Raw genomic sequence first — 21,768 nt, 5'->3', positions numbered from 1 at the left:
AGTTTAAATAAGCTGATGTAAAAACTTGAATATAGCCACCATCGTGATTTATTGTCAAACTGATGCAAAATAAACAATATTTTGGGTCCAACATTTGATCGAAAATACCCAAATCATTCACTAGTTGTACCCCTTTTTTTCTATGCAGGGACCCCACCCCACTCTCCTCACAATAAACAAGTGGGGTGTATTCTCCGGGATCTAACGCAACTCAACTACCTTTTGCAAATAACGTAATAATTCAAAACGCTGAGCAAAGAATCAGTCAAGTCTACAATAGACAACTGGCAGTGGAGAGATATAAACAACACGCCACTAATTAAAGCGGTGACTCCTATAGAGAGTCAAACAGCTGTCGTCTTTGTGAGCACTTTATCAGCTGGCACTGATGCATGAAGAAGAACAGGCTGACAGCTCCTACATCTGCCTCACTTTTCCTCATCTGTTTTGCTGTTGAGGATTTGAATCTAGTTGACCTGTGTAGGTTGGGAATCTGTGCCACTGCTGCACTTGAAATTCAAGTGGTTTGGCAGAGACCTCAGAAGAGCCCGGCTGAAATGACTCGCTCTTAAAGGAAGGCTTCAAATGTTGCAGTGCGTTATGGGCCTTGCAATATGAATAAAGAAATGTTCCAGGTCAGGTATATGAAATGGAAGGTCACAGGTGGCCCCGCCCCTCAAGCTTCTTCATAACTTCAAGCAAACAGCGGTTATTCAGCCATGTTGCAGCCTCTAAAATATCCAAGCTGTAGTCATGGAGACGTGTTTGCATGTCGCACCGATGATCATGAATAAGTGGGAGTGTAGCCGAGCGATTGCCACAGCAGGGATGAGACGTATCTGTTGCTAACTTCTCCGTTGTCACCACTGAGAGTGTGTCGCATGTTATTATGCATGGAAATTAACTCTGCCTCTTTCTGAGCGATAGGTACCAAAACATCAGTGATGCCTTCATTGATTCGCATGTGGAGAGAGACTCATGGTAATGTATTTAAATGGATTCAAACATCCTATAATCAGATCTTGTAGCCTCACCAGAAGTATCTGATGAATCTTAATTGCAGACTTGTATTCTGTTTACCACAGCTTAAGGCTGCCAGTTATTTGACTGCTGAAGACATGAGCCAGCGCGTCAACCAAAAATGGTGTGCTGCTACTGCCACCTGCTGGCGCTTATGGAGGTACTGCACTCGCGTCTGTCCTCAGGAACACTTGAATCCGCGCACACACCACTGAGAGACGGCCGAATTGACTTTGTGTAGACGCCATACAAGTTGGTATCGAGTCAGAACCAGACGGATCGCTATGTTTTTCCCCCACAAGGTGGCGCTGTGAGTACTGCCGAGGCATCCCAAAATTGCAGGCTGTCTGAGTCCATCCTGGTGTGGGTTCCTATTGTTGTGTTGTACACAGCGGAGGAACACGGTCTGACTCCAACACCTACAATCTGTGTCAATTTTAATTATTTATCTCATGCAGATGAGCTCCCGGCGCTAAAATAGGACACAGATGCACATTATCATATTCTGCAGCATCTGATCTCTCGCTCTGGAGATCAGCTCTCGTTGCTGCGCTTCATGTTCTTAACCTTATGAGTGGACGTGCTGAAATTCAGATTAAACTGAGTTTCATTGTTGGCTAAACATGTACTGGGGTTGCAACTGGGCTGCGTGATGTCTAGTTGTTAGTTGCTAGTTTGACCATGGCAGTTGCAGCCTAGTACCACGCAGGGATGGATCATCACTGCAGTTTTACTCTTGAAATGACACTCCGACATCGCAGTCAATAGAGTACTTCAATCTGCTCAGTAGCAACTATCTTGCTCTCCTCATAATCCTTCGTCTGCAGTGGAAGACCTGAAGTCTTGCTGCCGTCCAGATCTCAACGAAGAACGCATTCCCCAAGGTACATGACACATTTTCCCCTTATCACCGGCGCCAGAGTTGTTTACGTAAAGGGATATCGTGGGGAGTCGAGAGTCTCAGCCGCTTCTGTTGACTCTGATCAATGTCACGGCGTGTTGTTCCCACTTGAGGCAAAGACTCAACTTCCCGTCACCTGTCCTTGTGGCCCAAACATTCCGATGTGAACCCAGTCTGTGTCGAAACTCCCCAAGGTTGCGTGGAAAAAGCACTCATCTGAAAAGGTGAAACTTTCCCTGACATCTCCTGCGGGTGAACCCCTAAGTTCGGAGGAGCTAGCTTTATTTATAGCGCACTTTCTCAGACTAGAACAGTCTGCAGTCCTGACCCCACCACCAGAACAGGCCAGGGCGAGTAAATGATTGTTGACGTTATATGGACTTGTGTGCGTGCTTGTTGTTCGTACCTCATTATGCTTCATCACTGGAGTGCACGGCCATTGTTGTGGAAAAACAGTGGCCCATTTCCCCCGCGCTCCTAATGAGCCTTATTATTGAGTCATCCACGTCACATGACGCCGCTCACCACCATGTGTCTTTGAGCTTCTCTTCACTGCGGTGAGTCACCTTCGTCTCTGAAGAAAAGCAAATGTTATTTTTCAGTCTTCAGCCAGGAGAAATATTCGCGTCAGTAATAACAGGAAGAAGAAATAATAAGCCTTTGGTATTCTCCGGGAGCCTGGCTGCGGCCTTGCTCTGGGCTTTATTAATATTTGTTTTGACCCCAATCTGTGTACAAACATGTGTAGAAATCACCTCTTCGTTGTTATTCTGACGGCGGCTGGCTAAGCTGCCGCAGGTGCAACGGAACCACGATGTGAAGGAATCTTAGGAGCCACTCTGGTTAATTACGGAGCCCCGTCATTTGCATTTTTGAGTCTTCTAAACATGGAAAATGGTGATAAAGCTGAGACGATTTTACAGGCAGCAGCACTTAAGAGCATCAAGCACAACAAATAACCTTTCAGGTTGACAAGATGCTATACATTTTTCATTACATACATTAACTTTAATTTGCGCTGCATTATTAATGAGCGGAGAGAAGAGGCTGATGGAGATTGGCAGAGTATGAAATGACCTCGATGTGTTTTAGACTCTTCTCCGGCTAATAGCAGTGGTTATCGATCGAACTGCATTTGTGGATTCCGACCACATACCGTTCGGGGTATTAATAGTGTGAAGCTCCATAGACGCTGTGAGAAAAGTACCGTATGTCAACGGCCGGTGTCACTGTGCTTGTCTTCTCGACGTCAGCTTCCGGAGCTGGAAGAGTGAGTCACGCCAGGCTGAATATTCAAAAGGGTCCGGGCAAGTCAAAGGTATGAATCACAGCTTCCTGCTGTTGTTGGGGCTTGTTGGCACTTTGGGCAGCACTAAAGACACTGAGGTGAATCACAGGTCAGAAAGAAAATGAGGCCGGTTACACTTCACATGAAGGAACATATATTACCGTATGTGAACACTTGCATATAGCCATATGTCTATTAGCAGCATGTTAGCCACTTATCTATTTAAGTTTAAATTGTTTATTATTGTTCGTCTGTGGTCTTCAGTCTGAAGTGTAACCACCTTTTTCCCTTGCTGTCCTTGCTTAAATGAACTCTATTACAGAATAGATGATCTGCAGCGGAATTTTCCACAATTTTTACTTTAACTTTAACATAATTATTGGCCATAAAATAAAATAGTTTAATGTCAGTGTGGAAGAAAAGGTTGCATTAATGGCTGTGATGGCTGTACAGCTCTACCACTACGCAACTGAGATCTTGGTCATCATATATGAAAGGACTGGGTGAGAAACTTTATTCATTCTTGGCTCACCATATTAGTAATTTATTATTCGTATTTTTTTTTTTTTAAGGAATGCCTCATTCGGAATGCTCTAATTGTATGGGTGACTTCAAAGGACGAGCCAGTGGAAACCAGCCTTCTCCACTCTCCCCCATTGGTGTTATAACCATTAAATAACTCTAATATTAAATGACTAATATCTATATACATCTACTGTATATACATATGCTCCTTTGTTTGCAGGGCCCCAAGTGTCCATGGTGTTCTGGGATCCTGCTGCAGCTCATGTGGTGGACATCAAAAGTAAAGTCCTCAAAGGTTTTGTTGTCTTTTCCTGTCTGCAGAAAGCATCAGCTTTCAATCGTTCAACAGTTCATTCCTGTTCAGGTTTGCTGGAGCCGATCCCAAATCCAAAGTCAGATGGACAGTTGGTGATGAACATGGGAGGAAACCGGAGTGCCTGAGGAAAGCCACGCCAGGACAGGGAGTAAAGCAAAACTCCACTCAGCTTTGAAGATAATTGATGAGCGCTATGCGTCATTTAGATCTGTTGTTTCATTTAAGTTTTTTTTTATGTCAGTCAAACTCGTAAGCGTTTCTCATCTTTGTACTTGACAATCTCTTTCTCATCCCACGCACCACGACACGCAGCTTAATTGCTTGTTTAACTGTAAAACGGTCTTTCATTCTTGAGTCATAAATCCGAGGAGCAGCGTGGTGGTTTCCCCCAGTTTTCCCACGCAGCACGGCTCTTTCAAAGTCAAGACTCCTTAACAGCGGGTCGTGTTAAGTCCTTCCTGATCTGCAAGAGGGAGCAAAAAAGCTAACAAGAAAAACTTGGGGGTGGGTGGGGGGTTAGATTGTTGAATTTGATTTCTTCAGCAGGGTGTTTTCGAGTGATAAAAAGGCTTTTGATGTTAATGTTCATTCTTTGAATCCGCCAAGGATGAACCAGGACAGGACGGGTGTCCAGAGGAGCAGCTCACAGGCCAGGAAGGTGGGGGCGCCCCTCAAGAGAGCTTCAAAACCTTTCTGAAGCTTTTGCCTGAAGTTTTGTTTAAGATCCAGTATCTCATATTATAAGATGTTTTCATATGGAAAATGTAGCGAGTGTCTGTCTTCTATATTTCCGTATTTAATTCCTTTATAAATTCCACACCACAGAACAGGTTCCTGGAACTAAACCCTCATGGTCATCTCAATTCTTCATCCACCACAAGAGTGATGACGATGAAGAGCAAGTCAAAGCTGCAGTGGTGTAGTTGTTAAGTCTCACTGGGCTCACTCACTCACAGAGGTGGCACATGCACTGTTTTCTGTTACTGTTTTCATGTGTCTATCCCTGGCACACACCCTCTGCCATAGGGGAACGATATCACCAGCGACAGTCTGAGGAGAGCGTCGTGAGTATAATCTAGAATACGAAGGCGTTTTTTACTTCACCAGCTCTGTGTGTCAGCATCAAACATATTTAATATTCTTGCACTCATTTAAAATCTTGCACTCAGACGGTGAATATTGTTGTAGTTCAGAACGTTCCAGAGAGCAGGGTAGCAATAAATGTGAAAATATTCAAGCATTTGCCCTCAAGTCACGAGTTTGACACTCTTAAAAGACTTGATGATACCAGCTGTCAGGCCGACGAAAACTCAAGCCTCTTCACTCAGTTTTCAATGAATTGCGTTCTCGGTGAGAGCAGCCATGGAGTGTCTAATTCATTCTTCGCCGCACATACAGTGCGATCGCAACTCTCAGTGCAGACGAATAATCTCCATCCAGGAGCAACAGAGCAACCAATCAAGACGTCAGCCCTTGTAAAATGAGCAGTCTGGGTCTGCAGCGTCTCCCGCCGCTGATCCGTCTTGAATTAGCCAGCGCTGGCTCCGGCGTGGAAATTTGGAAGCCCACATTAGTCATGATTATTGATTATCCTCCAAGAGGAGCGGCTGCCAAAAAGAGTTCCCGCATAAAAGCTACAGAATGAGGACACTTGTCCCAAATATCAGGGGAAGCCTGATATGTGCTTTGTTGAGGAACAACAAAGATGTTATATTCAGGTGTTGGTCGCATGAATAAGATAAATGTCTAGCACCTAATTATTGTACTCATATTTCTCCCTTTTTTTCCTTATCTGTCATTCCTTCATGTAGCCATGCCAAGTACCACCACCTGAAATCTTCAAATGAGATGAGGACCAAGTGTGGTGCAGGTGGAGGAGGCTGATGTGCCGTGGCACCTCCTGATGTCTGCATGTTGTGTTTTTCAGGTAAAACTTTTTCTTCCATCTCAAAAATGTATGTACATTATGAGTAAAGTTCTCTATTTTCTAATTAATGGTTTGCTAATGCTATTGCTTTCTACTCCATGTTTTCCCCCTCAATAATTCCCGTTTAATCTTGATCTTCTCACATTATATACAAAAATGTTTTCATTTCCCTTTTACATTTTATGCTGAATGATGACAGTGTATTTCCAGGTTTTGAAAATATTTAGACTTTTATTGCTATATCTAAAGTAATATTTCCACTTTTGTATTTTATTTAAATTCATTTTCTGCCACCATTAAACACCAACTTGTCGCATAATTATTTCCTCTGCAGACTGACCCGTTTCACTAAAGCTCAAGTCAAGAAGAGAACACCTCTTTAAATGTGTGAAGGCAAATTGTGTGATAAAATATTCAAACATTTTTCCCCTTATTTTTTATACAGAAAAATAAAATCATTGAAGTGGAGGAGGACACAAACACCAGGAGAGTGATGTAGTTGTTCGATCTTCCAAGTCCAAGTGACGAGAGCTGCAGTAACTTGGTAACTTTTCTGTTGTGACTCACTGGGCAGGCACTCACTCACAGAGGTGGCACATGCTGCATGTTTTCTTCTTTGCATTTATCTGTTCCAACTCTGCTCTGTTGTGCATATGATAACATGCACTGTCTTGCCAGCAGTTATGCTCTTCTTCTAGCAAATTCAAAAATGCTATTTTTACTTGATAAAAAAATAAAATGGGAGGCATCCCTGGTGCCCCTAAAACCGAAGAACTTTTCCTTGAAAGGAAGACCATTCAGTTGCTGCAAGGCAACGCTGCAAGTCATTACAGCACTCATGTTTGAAGTGTGATGTTCACCTTTGTCTTTAAAGTTAAACAGTACTGTATCAAATGGTCTGTACTGCAAGAGGAATTTATACTTATTCTTCCCTAACTATTCTCCATCATTCCTGCTGCAGCATCACACCCTAAAGTGTGCAACAATTAAAAACTTTGTTTCTAAATATGCCTATAGATACAGGGGTCAATAGTCTTTTCATTTGATCTACTCATCCTCTCATCCTGTATCCTTAAACTAACACTGGGATAAGTACATGTTATTACCCCACTGCTCGCACACTTCCTGATGTGTTGGCTCTTTCATTAATATTTCAGGCTCATTATAGTCACTGAGGCTTTCATTAAGTTTCACCTTTTTCTTCTAAAACAACCCATGTCTTCAGGACACTGTACTTCCTTTCAATGGTGGAACATTCTGTCTTGCGTTAAACTATTTGACACACTTGTCAAATTAAACGGTTCATTCCTTATTTGAATGTTTTAAAGTGTAATAGAACCTATGGACAAATAATTGTTTTTCACTTAAGTTACCTGTAACTATTTTGCTCTAATTCATAGAAACATACTTAATATTTTAATAATCACAAATGTATTTTAATATTTTCCAGTATGCCATGATTGAACATGAATTCTCATCAGCCTTGGGTCTAATAACCGATGTTTATTCTGAAGTGTAATGACGCTAGACTTTATGTTTTTGGGGTAGGGTGGGGTCAATGTATGCCCTTTAATTCTGTTTTCTTTATCCTACACCCACTTTTTTTGTCTTGCATGATTGGATTGGATTTTGTCTCAGACGTCTTCCTTCCTCCATACAGTTTGCAGTAAAGGTGCTTGCAACCATGCTGTAGTGATCTTCCTTCCTTTTTATAAAACCTTTCGTGATCAACCAAATTCTGATTCACCTTTCAATATAAATGACATATTTAAAATGTAATCTTTAACACAGATTATTTTTCTTTTAATCTGGTACCTTATTTTTCCACAGAAACTCAACTCTAACTTCTTACTTCATGTTACATTTTAATATATTCTGCCACACACACCATTATTTTTGGGGGCATCTTTGTTCTTGCTGCTAAATTACTGCATCCTACTCACTTGTTCTCTGCATTGTCTTTCAGAAAACGTGGCTAGCCTGGCGGTGTTCTCCTGAGACTTACTCATTCGAGAAAGAACGTCCCGACGCAGAAGAAAATCCACTGTAAGCACACACAAAACAACTCCTTTGAATAAAACCCGTAAACACAGTTGAGGCTTTACAAATAGTATTACATTTTATTAATATACTTTCATAAAACAAGTTTAAGACTGTATCAAAAACTCGGTAAAAACATTAGATTTTAATCATTTTTTTCTTACGCTGATATGAAATGTACATAATTCACATCTTTTTATGGGCTTTGTTCAGTCATTATGGATTATTCTTTTTTTAACGATGGGCCAGGTCGACTTGTTTGTTCGCAACCCAGACAATTTAAAAATAATTTCCCTCTTGCCCCTCCCCCCCTCCAGACTAGGTTCACTGAATAAACACAAACATTATGGGATTTCACAGGCACACGATTATGTACATCCTAATGTCCACACAACGCCTCCAAACTAACAAGCACCCGGCATGACAGGGCATCACCCAGAGGCTGAGCAGTGATCATACAGTACTCTAAGGTTCCCTCCTCCCCATTAAATGACCAAACGTAAGACGGCCGATTCGAGTCCTGCTGTGAACCGCAGCATTCCACTGGCGCCTTCATTATTGTTGTGGCAACCCCTGCCATTAGCCTTGTGACCGAGGTGACCGCCGTCACCATGGCGACGGGAGAGTTGGTCATCTCATACGCAGGTTCAGTGGCACGTTTCAGAGTTTTGTAACTTATTTGAGCTACATCTAGAAAAAACTGTGATTAAGTACCAGAGTTATAATGTGAAAAGTCAGATGATAGAAAATGAAACCGCGCTCAGCTCTGCACAAGACATACATTTAGTGCAAGGTTTAACAAGAGTTTGCATAAGTGCGACGTATGTATGTTATTGTCAAAGGGGAGAAAGCAAAGGAGATAACGGACAGATTTAAAAAAAAAAAAAAGTAATTTTAATGCTTCATGCGTTCAGTTTTTTTGTTTCGTCCCCTCAAGAAATAACGTCAGCAAAGTCTTAGTAAACCTAGCAAAAGACAGATCAGAGCGATATGAAACTCAAAGATTAACATAGTGGGTGAGAGCCTCAAGTCTGTTGTCATGGCGACATCTGCTTAAAATGCCCAGAGGGCTTCAGTCTTTCCTGCGTCTTTATTATTTTCTATACAATAGAAATAGTACATCATTGAAGATAAAATTGACTCGTCTTGGCAATAACAAACTAAATCATTTTGCAAGAAGTCAAAAGCGGATCGGTGGGAGAAAATCAAAGGGTGGGGTAAAAATGGTTGATCCTGTGCCAGTAGTGGTCATAACCAGAGTCTCATCCATGATGGTCGGTGACATGGGTATGGTTGCCAGCTCCTCTACAAAGCTGAGTGTCATTGAGCACATCTTCAGTCACTCATGTGGTTGTTTTCAATGAGAATCCCCAGTGTACCTGCCTGTCACCTCGCAGTGAGCATTAGGGAGGCACGTAGGGAGGTGGTGACCTGTACGAGGTCATGTTCTTGGGTCGAGAGCCTTTGCCCTCAATGGGGACGGTGAAAGGGGGTGGAGGCTGGTAGGGAGGAGCGTTTGGGTCGTCGTCTTGGTAGATGGAGTAATCCTCGAGAAGATCCTGATTGAGCAGGGTGCTGTGTGGTCCGGCCATGTTGGGGTATTCCGGAGGCGGTAGAGGGGGCTTTTCCTCCTGAAGGATCAGTGGGATGCTGGATGATGGGGGAGACTTTGAATCGTCCAGCTCATCAGCAAAAATGATCGGAACGCCTTTCTTGATAAAGGTGGCTTGCTCTTCTATTGTCATCTTCCCCTTGCGCTTCTTACGATAGCACACCATCGCAATGATACCAGCGATGAGCAGGAGCGCCGCGACCACAACAGCAGGGATGACTGTGTGCAAGTAGACATCATCGGTGCTAACTCGCCCTGCCCCTGGTGAGGGCGACGGCGTGGGCAGGACAGGCACAGGAATCTCTCCAGGTGGAACAAACGTGTACCTCTGACACTTGTTGGTACCACGAACTGAGATGTTTATGGGTTTGAATTCAGGCTCCATGGCTTTGACAAAGGCAGGCTTTGGGGTGCCTTGCTGGTCTGATATCCTGTTACTGAGAATCGAAATTTGGTCTTTTGGACAAGGACTCTGCTGGAGACTATTGTTGGTCCACTCCACCACAATGGAGCCTCGAGTGATGCTCTTCAGTGTCACTGTGCTTGTGTTGCGATCACCTAGCGCATAGGCCAGTTTTTTAGTGAGAAGAATCTTTTTCTGGACATCATTGCTCAATGTTTTGGGATCACCATGGAATCGAGCAGCAAAAACAACAGATGGTTTGTCTTGGGTTGACCAGCGGTTCACTTGAACTTCAAATGCGTCCATGATACTCCGCCCACCTTTATCAGTGGCGAGCATGAAGTACTCGTGTTTGCCCACATGCTGCTCCTCTGGGAGTCCATACAGCAGCTGGATGGTGCTGTTAAATTGGATCCAAGATTTTTCACCCACCACATCCTTAGGTGTTTCTTTCAAAGTCAAACGCAACTTATCAGTTGTACCATCCTCTTTGTCATAGAACGTGTCAGGAGGAATCTTGACTTCAAAGTATGTTCCAACCCACGCATTCACCTGATCAATAGGGTTCTGGATCTCTGGGGTTTGATTCGAATCTGGAACCAAAGAAAGAGTGGTTGCACGTCTGGGAGGTTTTGCTGTTGTAGAATTGGGTACTCGAGGTGTAACGTTTGAAGGTCTGGGTTTCTTGGGTTTCCTTGTGGAAGATGGTTTGGGTCTTTTGGTGGTGCTTGGCAAAGTTGGTATCGCTGTGGCCTCCACAAATGTGGGCCTGGTCATTGTTGGCTGGATGGGAATTGTACTTGTTGTGCCAAGTACTCTGGTTGGTTGAGGAGGACCGAAGACTGGAGTGTGGGCAATTTGGTCACGGACTCTCATCGTGGGTTTTACAGGGAGTGGTAAAGGACCACGGACTGGCGGTGCAGAGATATCTGTGGCTGGAGCAATGGAGGGGGACGTTGGTGTGGGAATGATTCGCATGGGAGGTTCTGGGTGAGAAGTCGGAGGAGGTAACGATAGTGATGGCGTTGGCGTGTTGGACAACTGTCTTCTGACACGCTTTACTCCATGAGGTTTCTTGTTGACAATGTGCCAGCCAACAACCGGGTACCCAAGCCTAGCAGACATGCTTCCGTCTTTGGCAGAGGACTGGACGCTGCTGATGTCTGGAACAGTGCTCTGGTCAAGGCCACATCCGAGTTTCCAGGACAGAAGAGCTCCGTTTTCCACCACCTTTTTGGCATTTCCGGGTCCCGCCATGAAAGCAGACATGTCGAACAGGCGGTTGTTAACGACAGGGACAACCCTCATGTGCTCAGGGGGCACGTGGGAAAATGTGTTCATGATGCCCAGTAAATTAACCCTCTGTTCAGAAACCATCTTTGTCAAATCCGCATCCAGTATGATTGTGAGGACTGTCACCGGTTCCTCTGAGCCACAGGTGAATGGCTGGTGGCTGCCGATATCTGACTGCAGAGTCAGCAGAGCAGGTTCAACATCTGCCCGCTCCTCTGGGTACACTTCAATGGAGAAGACTGTGCTTTGAGATACTTGGCTTCCAGTCTTGTCAGCAATCTCCTCTCTTGACACCAGGATGTGATACACGCCTTTATCTTGTTCCAGGGCCAGACCTCTGAGAACGCAGCTTTCGTTGTCCCAGTGAAGCCATGACGGTAGAGATGCCTTTCCCATCTCAGTGAGCTACAACAGAGAACACAGGTAGGTGTTATCAGGCCTGAAATTCATCTTTTCTTTTGTGTTTCCATTTACATTTTCAGACCAGCTGAGATGGGACCAAGTCATAGATGTGCAAGTCTCGAGTAAGTCTAAGTGACAGGTTATGTCAAGTCCAAGGTATCGCTAATTGTCACGTAACATCAGAAGCAAAAACAAGAATATATCATACATATTGCTGTATTGCATTTTTCAAATTTGGTGACCTTTATTTCAAGGAATGTTTTAACAATTCTGTCTCACAGCACATCTACTTACTTTGCTAAGTTAAAAAACCTTGTCATGTTCTGATGTTATTAGTTTTTAGCTCATAACTGCAGCATTTTGATCCAGACCCACTTTTAATCCATCTCAAACAGTAATACATTGACTTAAAAATTGTACAATATTGAGGTGACTTATTTTTAAGGCTGCAATTACTTCAAGAATCAATTCAGTCATTTTCGGAATCGGACAATTATTTTTATTTATTTATTCATTGTTCTCACATCCCATTCAACAAAATGGCATGAATATAATTCCTGTACTTCCTACAAAAAGGTATATTTGGAAGATGTGAACCATATATGAATATGTTCGTTGCGTTAGTCTGTTAGGTCATTTATACATTTTATTTTGTAATTATTACTTTTAACAGTTCAAAATCATTTAAGAAGCATTTTAATGCACTTTGTGAGGACCACTACCAGATTTGTTCACATCAGTTTTTTTTAACTGATCCATCAATTGAAAAAATATTTTTCACCCATATTTCAACAGATTTATTTGAAAGTACACATTTTAATAGTGTTTAATTGATCAAATAAAACAGTGATGCTGGGTTCACTATAACAATATCCACAAAGTCTTATGCCTACAAATCTTCCTGCAAGCAGTCCTCTGGATTTTTGCGGTTTTGTCAGTGTTCTCTTCCAAAATATCTAATTTTCCAGCCTTGTTGAGGATGGGTCTCTGAATGACAGGTTTACCTTGGAAAAACAAAAACTGAAGATGTTTAGCCTCTACTTCAGTTTTTGTTTTTCAATGTACAAACACTACAGTATAAAAAAACAAAGGTGCAATCGCTTCTGGTTGAATTATAAAATCCAACCTGGTTGCACTTTAGTTTTACATGACTATTGTTAACATGTTCTTAATTCAACAGCAAGTATTGGATGCATTTTTTTTTTAATAAATGTGAATTTGCTATTGACTGTCGACTTGTTTGTACCCAGAATTAGTTTCACAAGCACTCGTCTACTATACATGTAGTTATTTCACTGTTACAAAGACTAGAATGTTTGTCTTAAAATCTTGTCTAAAATCAGTTTAAAGTCACTGTATTGTTTTGAATCGAGTCGTTCTACATGAGCCAAAATGCTACTTCAAAAAAAAAGTGTATCCAGTTGATTTCGATGAAATATTAGAAAGTACTTTGAAGGGGTTTCAAGTGTCTATTAAACAAAAAAAATTGATCCAGATTCTTCTCACCTTTTCCCTGACCGAACAGTGTGAGAGCACTGCATTTCATTGAGGCAAAGTGTTGGAGGGATACCACAACTATTAAGCTCCGTACAATAAAAAAACTATCATTAAAAGCCTGTGTGCATTTTGTTGTACTGATTTTTCCATTTTTTTTAAACTGTTAGTTACTGTTCAACCAAATAATCAATCTATTGATGCAGTTCCTTTTCCTAGACATGCAACAGTTTTTGTGCTTACATGAAGCTGGCAGGTTGCATTGGAGGCTCCTGGTGAGACCTTCAGCTGGAAAACTTGTCCAACTATTGCAGAGGAGTCTGGGATGCTGGTGTGCATCTTCGTGGAGGAGTCAGGGGTAGCTAAAGGTGGCCCGTCACCCACAGAGGAGGCTGCAGTTTGGAGGTCGGATAGCACAGAGGACTGCATGGACGCCTCCAGGTCCAATGAAACAATCTCCACCAGCTGATCAGGCTGCTCCTGCACAGCGCCTCCAGTCACTGCCACCAGAAGCCCCATCACTAGGGAGATAGTTCTACTTGAAAGAAATGTGCGCCTCCGAGCATCCCCACAGCCCATGTCTCTCCGTTTACAGTACATCGCAATTGGCCTTCGGCTGCTACCAGATGTCTGTGAACAAGTGAGGAGGCCACATGCACTGTCAGTCAGATGATGAGTTCAGCTTTGCTCCGTAAAACTGTTTTCATTGTTCTCTGTGATCCATGAAGAACTCTTAGGACCGTTAGATGGCCATTCCACGCAAACTGTGAAGGAAAGCACAAGAAGAATTGGTCATATGAAGCATACTCATCTGTCCAGTGGTGAATAGTAGCTCCGTAGAGAAACAACATTTTCACAGAGACAGTCTCACAAGACTCCTGTGTCAAGGGCTGTTTGTCTTGGTTGTAAGTTTTAATTAGGAGCCCTGAAGGTAGGAATTAAGAGTCTCTATTGCGCTGTGACCCATCTAACCCCAATCCTGAGGCCGTCAGAAGGGCCACAGCAGGTCTGCGTCTTCTGGAACCAACATGTTTATGTTTGGTCATTGCATTATGATCTACCGTGCATCAATATTGCAATCACAAAAGCCCAAAATGACAGGTGACTCCAACAAATATTCACACTTGCGATAGACCTCTGAAATGATTTTCCTAATCTGAGACGCAATTTCATGAAAATATGGGAAAAACACTGGTTCAATTGAAGTGTATTTAAGTACACACAACTGTACACAACTGGATTCAACTACACCAAGGTGGTTTTTTAATATGTACACATACACCTCAAGTCATGAGAAGTGTCAGTAGAAATAGATCACAGGAGACTTATCTCAGTGAGCTGTCTTCCATTATAGACCTGGGTTCGAGTCCATGTTGGATCATTCCAAGGTTTTTGAATTTTTCTGTGACAGTTTTCTCAGTTGAAAACAATAGGTGAGCCGAGTGACTGGCTCAGTGTGACAGAGTACCTTACTGAAGTAGACAGGTATGGTGCAGTTGAGACCTGCTCAGGTTCAAGTCCTGTCTGGGACACCTTTGTTAAGAAATCTTTTCACTTTCAACCCAAATGTGTATGATAAATGTGCACAAAGTACAGGCCCAAATGTGAAAGTGAACTGGCAGAGTGGACAAGAGTCAGTGGCAATGTGTGACTGGTTCACCTGTAAAAGGGGGAGGAAATGGAACATGACCAGTCAGGGCATTTATACGCTCCAACACTTCACCTCCACTGGGGCCTTTACACAGTGTATTGCCCCAGTAGACTTCACATCCAACTAGTGGTGAAGAGAGTGGGACTCGAACCCACAGAACCCATCAGAGCGTCACATTCACATTTGGTCCTGTACTCCATGTGCATTTATCATACACACTTGGGTTGAAAGTGAAGTTTTCTCAAGACATCCCAGACAGGACTTGAACTTCTGTGCGCTATTTGGCCCGCAACCATCATCTTAAGTTGAACTAATTGTCAAACTGAAACTTTGGTATGGTGTTTGAGTTGTCGTTCTCCATGTGAACCCATGTTTATAATGGAAGAGAGATCACTGTGGGAAGACTTTTCAGTGAGCCATTTCCCTGGATGATGGGTAAGTGGACATATAACGCAAGTCCCACATATTCAATAAAACTATATGCAATCTGAAGGAAATTGCATCCAAAACATAGCTTGAACTCCTTGGTACAATTGGAATTAATACAAGCTAACATGAAGCATCATTTATTTCAGCTAATCAAACAGCATCTTACATACACCCAGGAAACACTTGTTGCAGCACTACTTCTCACTGTAATCTCAAACACACACGAATTACAACTGTTGGCACATCACACAGTTCCAGATATTAGGATTATAGATGCAGTGATAGAGCAATCATGTAGAAATGAACAACCTCCAGTGACCTTGTGGCAAAGCAGTTAGAAAACAAACTGCACTTTGTAGTGAGATGAAAATAAGCATATATTGCCAGGCTAAATGAGTTTGGATGTGGAATTGATGGGGGTGAAAAAAAACACTTTTGTCCAATGTCTGTCCAATACTTATCCCTTTAGAATAGTTTAGAATAACTTTCATGGAATATTTGCAGTCCTGTGCCACTCTTTTTGTTTTTTTTAAGTTGCCTACCAAGTGCACTTGTGAAAAGTGCACTCCTGCAAATGTCAAGTAACAGAGGTGCTGAATTACATCACGTCCTCTCATCTTGCTTTTTAAAACATCCATGTAGAAGATCACACTGCATGTCCAAAGAGCTACACAAGTCACAAAATAAATAGGAAGGACAAAGCTTCGAGGAAATACATAATCTTTCCCTCAGTTGTAGTCACAGCACAAAAATTAACAGCATCAATTTCATTGTGAGATCAGCAATTCACATTGTATACATTCCTAAAAGAGCCATTTCATACATCCATTGCCAACTTTAGTGCTAATACTGCAAAAACATGAAGCAGAGACAGCGCATAGAACTGTTTCCTGCGCAGAAATAGTGAATGAGATGTGAGGCTTGAAAGGGTGTCTTGCAGGTAATTTTTAAACTCCATTATACACTTAAGATACAGGACTTTAGCTCTGTCATGCTTCACTACAAATCTTCTGTCCCCCACACTGATGAAATTACCAACACCATTAACACTAATGTTGTCCTCGCACAACATGGGGATTTGTGAATGAAGAGCTGGAGAACTGCATCAATAAACCACAGCAACACTTGGCAGCAGTAAAAGCTCGAAAACCGTGCAACGTTTCAGTCCATTTAAAGCTAAACTACAAATGTAACAGTCACAGGTCAAAAAGTGTTGGGTGTGATTGGCAACATGGATGTTTTAAAGCGTTTTTTTTTTTACACACAATATAATAAATACACACAAGATCACAAAGTGTTGCAGTAATCTGATATAGACATACAACACATAAAGCAAAAGCAAATGGCTACACTATGCAGTTATTTCTAGTCAGACAAAGTGGGGCATTGAAGACGTTGTGGTTCGAGGGAGTCTGTCGCGTGGGGGGAAATATGGGGTTAAACCCTCCAAATATGAGAGATTACACAGTACAGGGAAGTACAAGTACAGGGAAAAAGAGACACTGCAACGCAGACACTCAGCAACACCCTCACTCAATACTGTTTCATGTAATGAATGAGTGAGAACCAGCTGTGAGACATGCAAGTGTCAGTGAGGGAGCCGAGCTCAAGTGCTTGTTCCCCAGAAACATCTGTAACTGCTGGACTCCTTGGCCTCAAACTACAAAACTCCTTTGTCATGAAATTCTATTTGTGGACAAAGAGTCTCAACCATGACAACACTGAAGCATTTGGACACTGGTGCTAAATGAACATCGTGGTCTGACAGTTCACGTTGTTAACTGAATTGAGAAAAATGTCAACATCTCTTGAACATCCCATGTGAATGACGCCAAATCCAAATGATGCTTTTGTGGATGGAAGCTCGACCCATAATCAATTTTGAAAGCAATTAATATGTAGCAGCCATGATTCTTTTAAGGTTACAGCACTGAAAAGTAAAATATATGACATGAAAATAATCTCTCGCCATTCTCCCATCAGTTCAAACGTTTCCCCTTTTGACTCCAACTGCGGCCAAATAGATAATCTAGGAAAAACAGTAGCATCAAGTACACAGTGACATTGATGATATAGAGACAATCGTCAACATAAAGTAGCTGAAAGCAAGCCAATAGTCAATGAATGCATTACCTCCACAACCAAACACTCCGCTCACACATCAGAAAGGACATTACCATAGGAACTAGTCACAGTGCAGCAAACACTTGAGTCGACAGATGTTTTACAGTGTCACTCTCATTCATAAAAACTGAGTTTCATGCCGAGAAAATGTAGATAACGCAGGTGCCAGTGAGACAGATGAGCTTTAGTGCTGTAACAATATATTATGAATATATGCAGTCCATCATATACTTACACAACCATGCATTTGCTCCATTTCCAACCTGACTAGAAATGAGAAATCACCCATAAAAACACAAGATGTAATCACAAAATGTGGTACTTCTCCAAATCACCATCTCTAAATCACACCAACTGAAAAGTAGCTGTAAAAAAAACACACAAAAAGTTTTAGAATTACACCTGCAGAATTCTGAAAAAACCACTGACGGTTGACTCTAAACTAAATTAACAGCCTGCTGACTCGTGAGTGGAGGAGCAAGGAGCGCCAAATACTGTCAAATATTTAACAGTTACGGCTGAGTCCATCACCACCTATAAAAACACATGTCAATAACAAAACCTCAAGAGCCACTGAGCTATTTCAGTGACGTGTCCTACATCCACTAGACTCGGGGCTATACTACTAGTGTAGAGCATTCCCAACACTGTAGTTCAACTGTACATGGAACTTGAAAACCATCAGAAATAATTAAGACTCCCATGCTGAGTGCCACACTCGGGGCCAATTGAATTGACGTAGCACATCCAGCAGCCTCTCCATGAGGCATGAGCTGAATAACAAACATATTCACAAGACACGCTGCCTCTGCGATTGCCTGTTTTCTCGGGTATTTCCTATCGCAGTGAGCAATGGAGCCCACATGTTCTTTCAAGAACAAACTAAAATTGCTTGACTGCTTTTTTTGTCGTCATTCATGACAGATACATTTGTCATTCATTGTAAGCCAACAACAAGCAAAACTTTGACTTCGGTTCAAATCAGAGGATGTGAACAGCAGGAAAAAAAAACAGTGACAGGTACTAATACAGTTAAGCTGTGATGTAAAAGTGTCATTTCTCCTTCTAACGTGCCATCTTCTCCCACTACCTGCTCCGAAGCTTAACTGGCTAAATCTTCAGGTTAGCGACTGGGCCCACATCTCAAACAAGGCCTGCGCAAACGACAAATCCACCGCTACTCCTAAACACCAGCCACTGCATTCGACAGCTTCGACTGCTTAGCAGCCATGCGAGATATATTTATTGGCGATAAGATTATTTAAAAGGCAAAACACATGGGAGAATCTGCGCTGCTCAGTCCTCCCTCCTCGCCAGACATGCACCTGCCATGTTCCGAGAGGACAATCTCCAGACGCTGCGGGAGCAATGGGCAACATTTCACCACATAAATAGCCCGTACCATCCTTTACAGGTGGAAACTGAATACACATGATGCTTTAAAGGCCATCCTTCTTCACTTTTAAGACGTAAGAGAAGAGCTGCGGCTCACTAACGCGCTAACACCATGACAGGGTGACAAACAAAGCTAACAGTCCGTCTTGCACCGCCATAAAAGCCTGGGTCCATTCGGGTACAGGTCCTTGACAATGTATTCAACGACAGCGTTCGATTTGTCAGCAGTATCTCTGAAAACATCCTTAAAACCAGGCATCGATACTGACCTTGTTAGCGAGCTAACGTTAGGCCTCCTCTGCCCCACGAGCGCGGCGGACGCTTCCACATAAATGCCATCAAAAACGCGATTTCTCATCAAGGTTGGGGGTGACTGCGCTGTAAGAGGTGTCTCCGAAGCAGCTGCTTCCCGCTTGCTGTGGGTCATAGACGGCTAGTAGCGAATGGATGAGCACCCCTCCCAGGCTGCCTCCGTCCTCTCGCAGGTCCACAGGTTGAGTCAAGCAGCAGGACTCCGCCTCGGATCGCTGTGAAAGCGAGGTGAAAACAAAACGCTGCTTTCATTTCAAGTTAAGCACATTAGTCCGCACTAATTCCTTCCTTCAATTTATCACTATTTTGGGGTCAAAAAAAAAAAAAAAAAAAAAAAAAAAAAAAAATCAGTATTTTTGAAAAGCTTTTAACCGAAAAAAAAAGTTGGAATAGTGAATACACGTGTAATAGCAGTGTAATAAGAGTATTTTTCCATATCAACAACATTCTGAATTCATACTTGAGTGGAGATTTAAAGCAGTTATCCAAGTTTGGAGAACATTAAAAGGGTTGTTACAGAACTGGAGGGAACTTTACTTCTAGGGTGTAAAATTTGACATAATCCATTTACAAAATACTAACGCATAAGGTTGTTGGTTTAATTAAATGCCCTTTAAATATTTTCAATCTCATTTAAATGTTTGTTGTTTTGGCATTATATTATCCCAAGATATCTCTGGTAATCGTGGAAACATTTAAATTTGATGAACAGATGTGTTTTTTTTATTGCTCACATACAAAATAAATAGCTTGCGGCGGATGTAATAACACATAACCAACCAGCCAAATCAAAAAGACTGAAGTGCAGATTAAGACATTAAATAGTCCAAGGGCCAGCGAACCGAACACTCCTTCGAAAGGTGAGGGACTCCAGAAAAATGCACCACCATTAACACACTAAAGCCTACAGACAATATGGAGTCGAGCGCTTATACATTTACAGACAACAGATTTTCATCTGACCTACCATCTGGATCAACAAATCTTCACCACTCATCATCACTCTGTTGTAAGCTGCAAGACTTCGATATTACCTGTGTGTGCCATGCAAGCGAGTTCTGGAATACTACTACCACCTGTTGTCCAATCAGAACTGGACTACTAATGATATTTTAAACGCTATGACAGTCCATATATGATGAAACCTCAAAATATTGGTGGAGGTCCACACTCTCTGAGCATATTCTAATGCTGTGTTTTATTTAACTATATGCATTTATGTTGAACTATCTTACATCAACTACATAAAAGTAGCATACAAACCCACTGGCTACTTAATTCACATGCACATATAGGTGATGCAGAGAAGCTTTCAACATGCAGACATATCACTGCTTTAATCTTTGATGTTATTCAAGCTGCTTAACAGTCGGAGTCAGCGGGTTCACTGATACCTAGTTCTGTGTATTGTTTGAGTCCCACCTACTGTCTTCCATATCTATATCTCATACATGTACACTCTCCCACACACATACAGAATATATCTCTTTACTTTCTCAAGTCAAGAAGCAGAAACACTGGAAGTCCAGCTGTTTCTATCACCAAGCAGAACATTGTATCCTGCACACCTCAAGAAGGCCTCACCACCTGATTTGTGATGACCAACAAATCTTTGAGGAAGTTTGCTCTTCAGAGGAGACTGTATTCTAAAGTAATTCTAATATTCCTAGAAAAATATCCAAACAGGAAATTGCATTGCAGTCAGTTTCATTTCAAAAGCCAGGATTTAGGCTCACTTGACATAAATGTGTTGAACCGCAAGTGAAAATTGGTGAAGTGAAAATTACCTTGTCAGCGCTAGAGAAACTGATATTCTGAACTGCAACTCAATGTTTACAAATACCTTGCCTACTTTTTGATTATTTACCATAAAACAAATTGCTAAACACTATAAATTTATTTCTAAAGGCAGTGTGTTTATGAACCAAGCAAAGGGAAGCAAATTTACCACACAAAAAGGAGTCCTCAAACTGATGACACGTAACCCACTCAAATTTAATGAGTTGCCCTTGATAAAAACCCAAAAAATGGCATGGACATACCAGCAGGTGAGCAGAAATGAATCCATTTTTATATGTCAAATAAGCGTTTGTGCCGGGTGAAGAAGAAGCAGATTTAAAATCACCATGTTTGAGGGTAAGCTTCCCTCTTTTGAGCTTCACATTCACATGACCACAAGTTCTCATTATCAAAGGAGAAGTATAGTCTAACACTGGATACATAACCTGTTTTATCTGACTGTGGAAAAACTACTTGCAAGTACATAAAAGACTGCAGTCCTCCAATGACAACAATTGAATCCTCTGGAGCATTATTATGGAATTTAGCCCTGACAAAGTGTGCATGACAGGTTTGCACGCCAGGTTATCATAGATCCACGTTGCAGACAGTTTGGAACAATGTGCATTTGCATCACTGCTTTTTTTCCCCTCAGAGAAATGCAGAAGAAACAGACAACATTAATCACAAGATTAGAGCATGTGGATCCTTAAAAGTTCAGCGGTTGAGACGTCCACGCATGACAGACTGTGATTCACCATTATCCAAATAAGGTAGTTTTTAAGGGTGCTCACATAATGTGGATCTCCAATGCTGTCAGATCTCCTTTTATGGCTCAGTATATTCATCAAAATGTC

General features: G+C 42.0%; 1 protein-coding gene and 1 long non-coding RNA gene across 2 annotated transcripts; one reads left to right on the top strand and one right to left on the bottom strand.

Moving 5' to 3' along the window:
* Positions 1–324: 324 nt before the first annotated feature.
* LOC128749905 (uncharacterized) lies at positions 325–4,521 on the top strand. Its single transcript, XR_008412992.1, has 6 exons — positions 325–981; positions 1,086–1,180; positions 1,848–1,904; positions 3,175–3,868; positions 3,955–4,029; positions 4,099–4,521. It is a non-coding gene; the product is annotated as an uncharacterized LOC128749905 (long non-coding RNA).
* A 3,176-nt stretch (positions 4,522–7,697) lies between these two features.
* Positions 7,698–19,331, bottom strand: LOC128749904 (dystroglycan 1-like). Its single transcript, XM_053849907.1, has 3 exons — positions 19,090–19,331; positions 13,465–13,985; positions 7,698–11,730 (listed from the first exon to the last, which is right to left on the bottom strand). The coding sequence occupies exons 2-3, from the start codon at positions 13,819–13,821 to the stop codon at positions 9,421–9,423; spliced, it is 2,667 nt and encodes an 888-aa protein (XP_053705882.1). The 5' UTR covers positions 13,822–13,985; positions 19,090–19,331; the 3' UTR covers positions 7,698–9,420.
* Between the last annotated feature and the right edge of the window lie 2,437 nt (positions 19,332–21,768).

This window comes from Synchiropus splendidus, chromosome 18 (assembly GCF_027744825.2).
Source record: "Synchiropus splendidus isolate RoL2022-P1 chromosome 18, RoL_Sspl_1.0, whole genome shotgun sequence".
Taxonomy (NCBI): Eukaryota; Metazoa; Chordata; class Actinopteri; order Syngnathiformes; family Callionymidae; genus Synchiropus; species Synchiropus splendidus.
This window is presented reverse-complemented; position numbering and strand designations above follow the sequence as displayed.

What these genes read in the sequence shown, in the direction of transcription:
- LOC128749904 (XM_053849907.1), bottom strand. Translation starts at nt 13,821, where the DNA reads ATGTACTGTAAACGGAGAGACATGGGCTGTGGGGATGCTCGGAGGCGC. An exon ending in ATGCAACCTGCCAGCTTCAT is followed by an intron (nt 11,731 to 13,464) that starts GTAAGCACAAAA and finishes TCTCTGTTGTAG; the next exon opens with CTCACTGAGATGGGAAAGGC.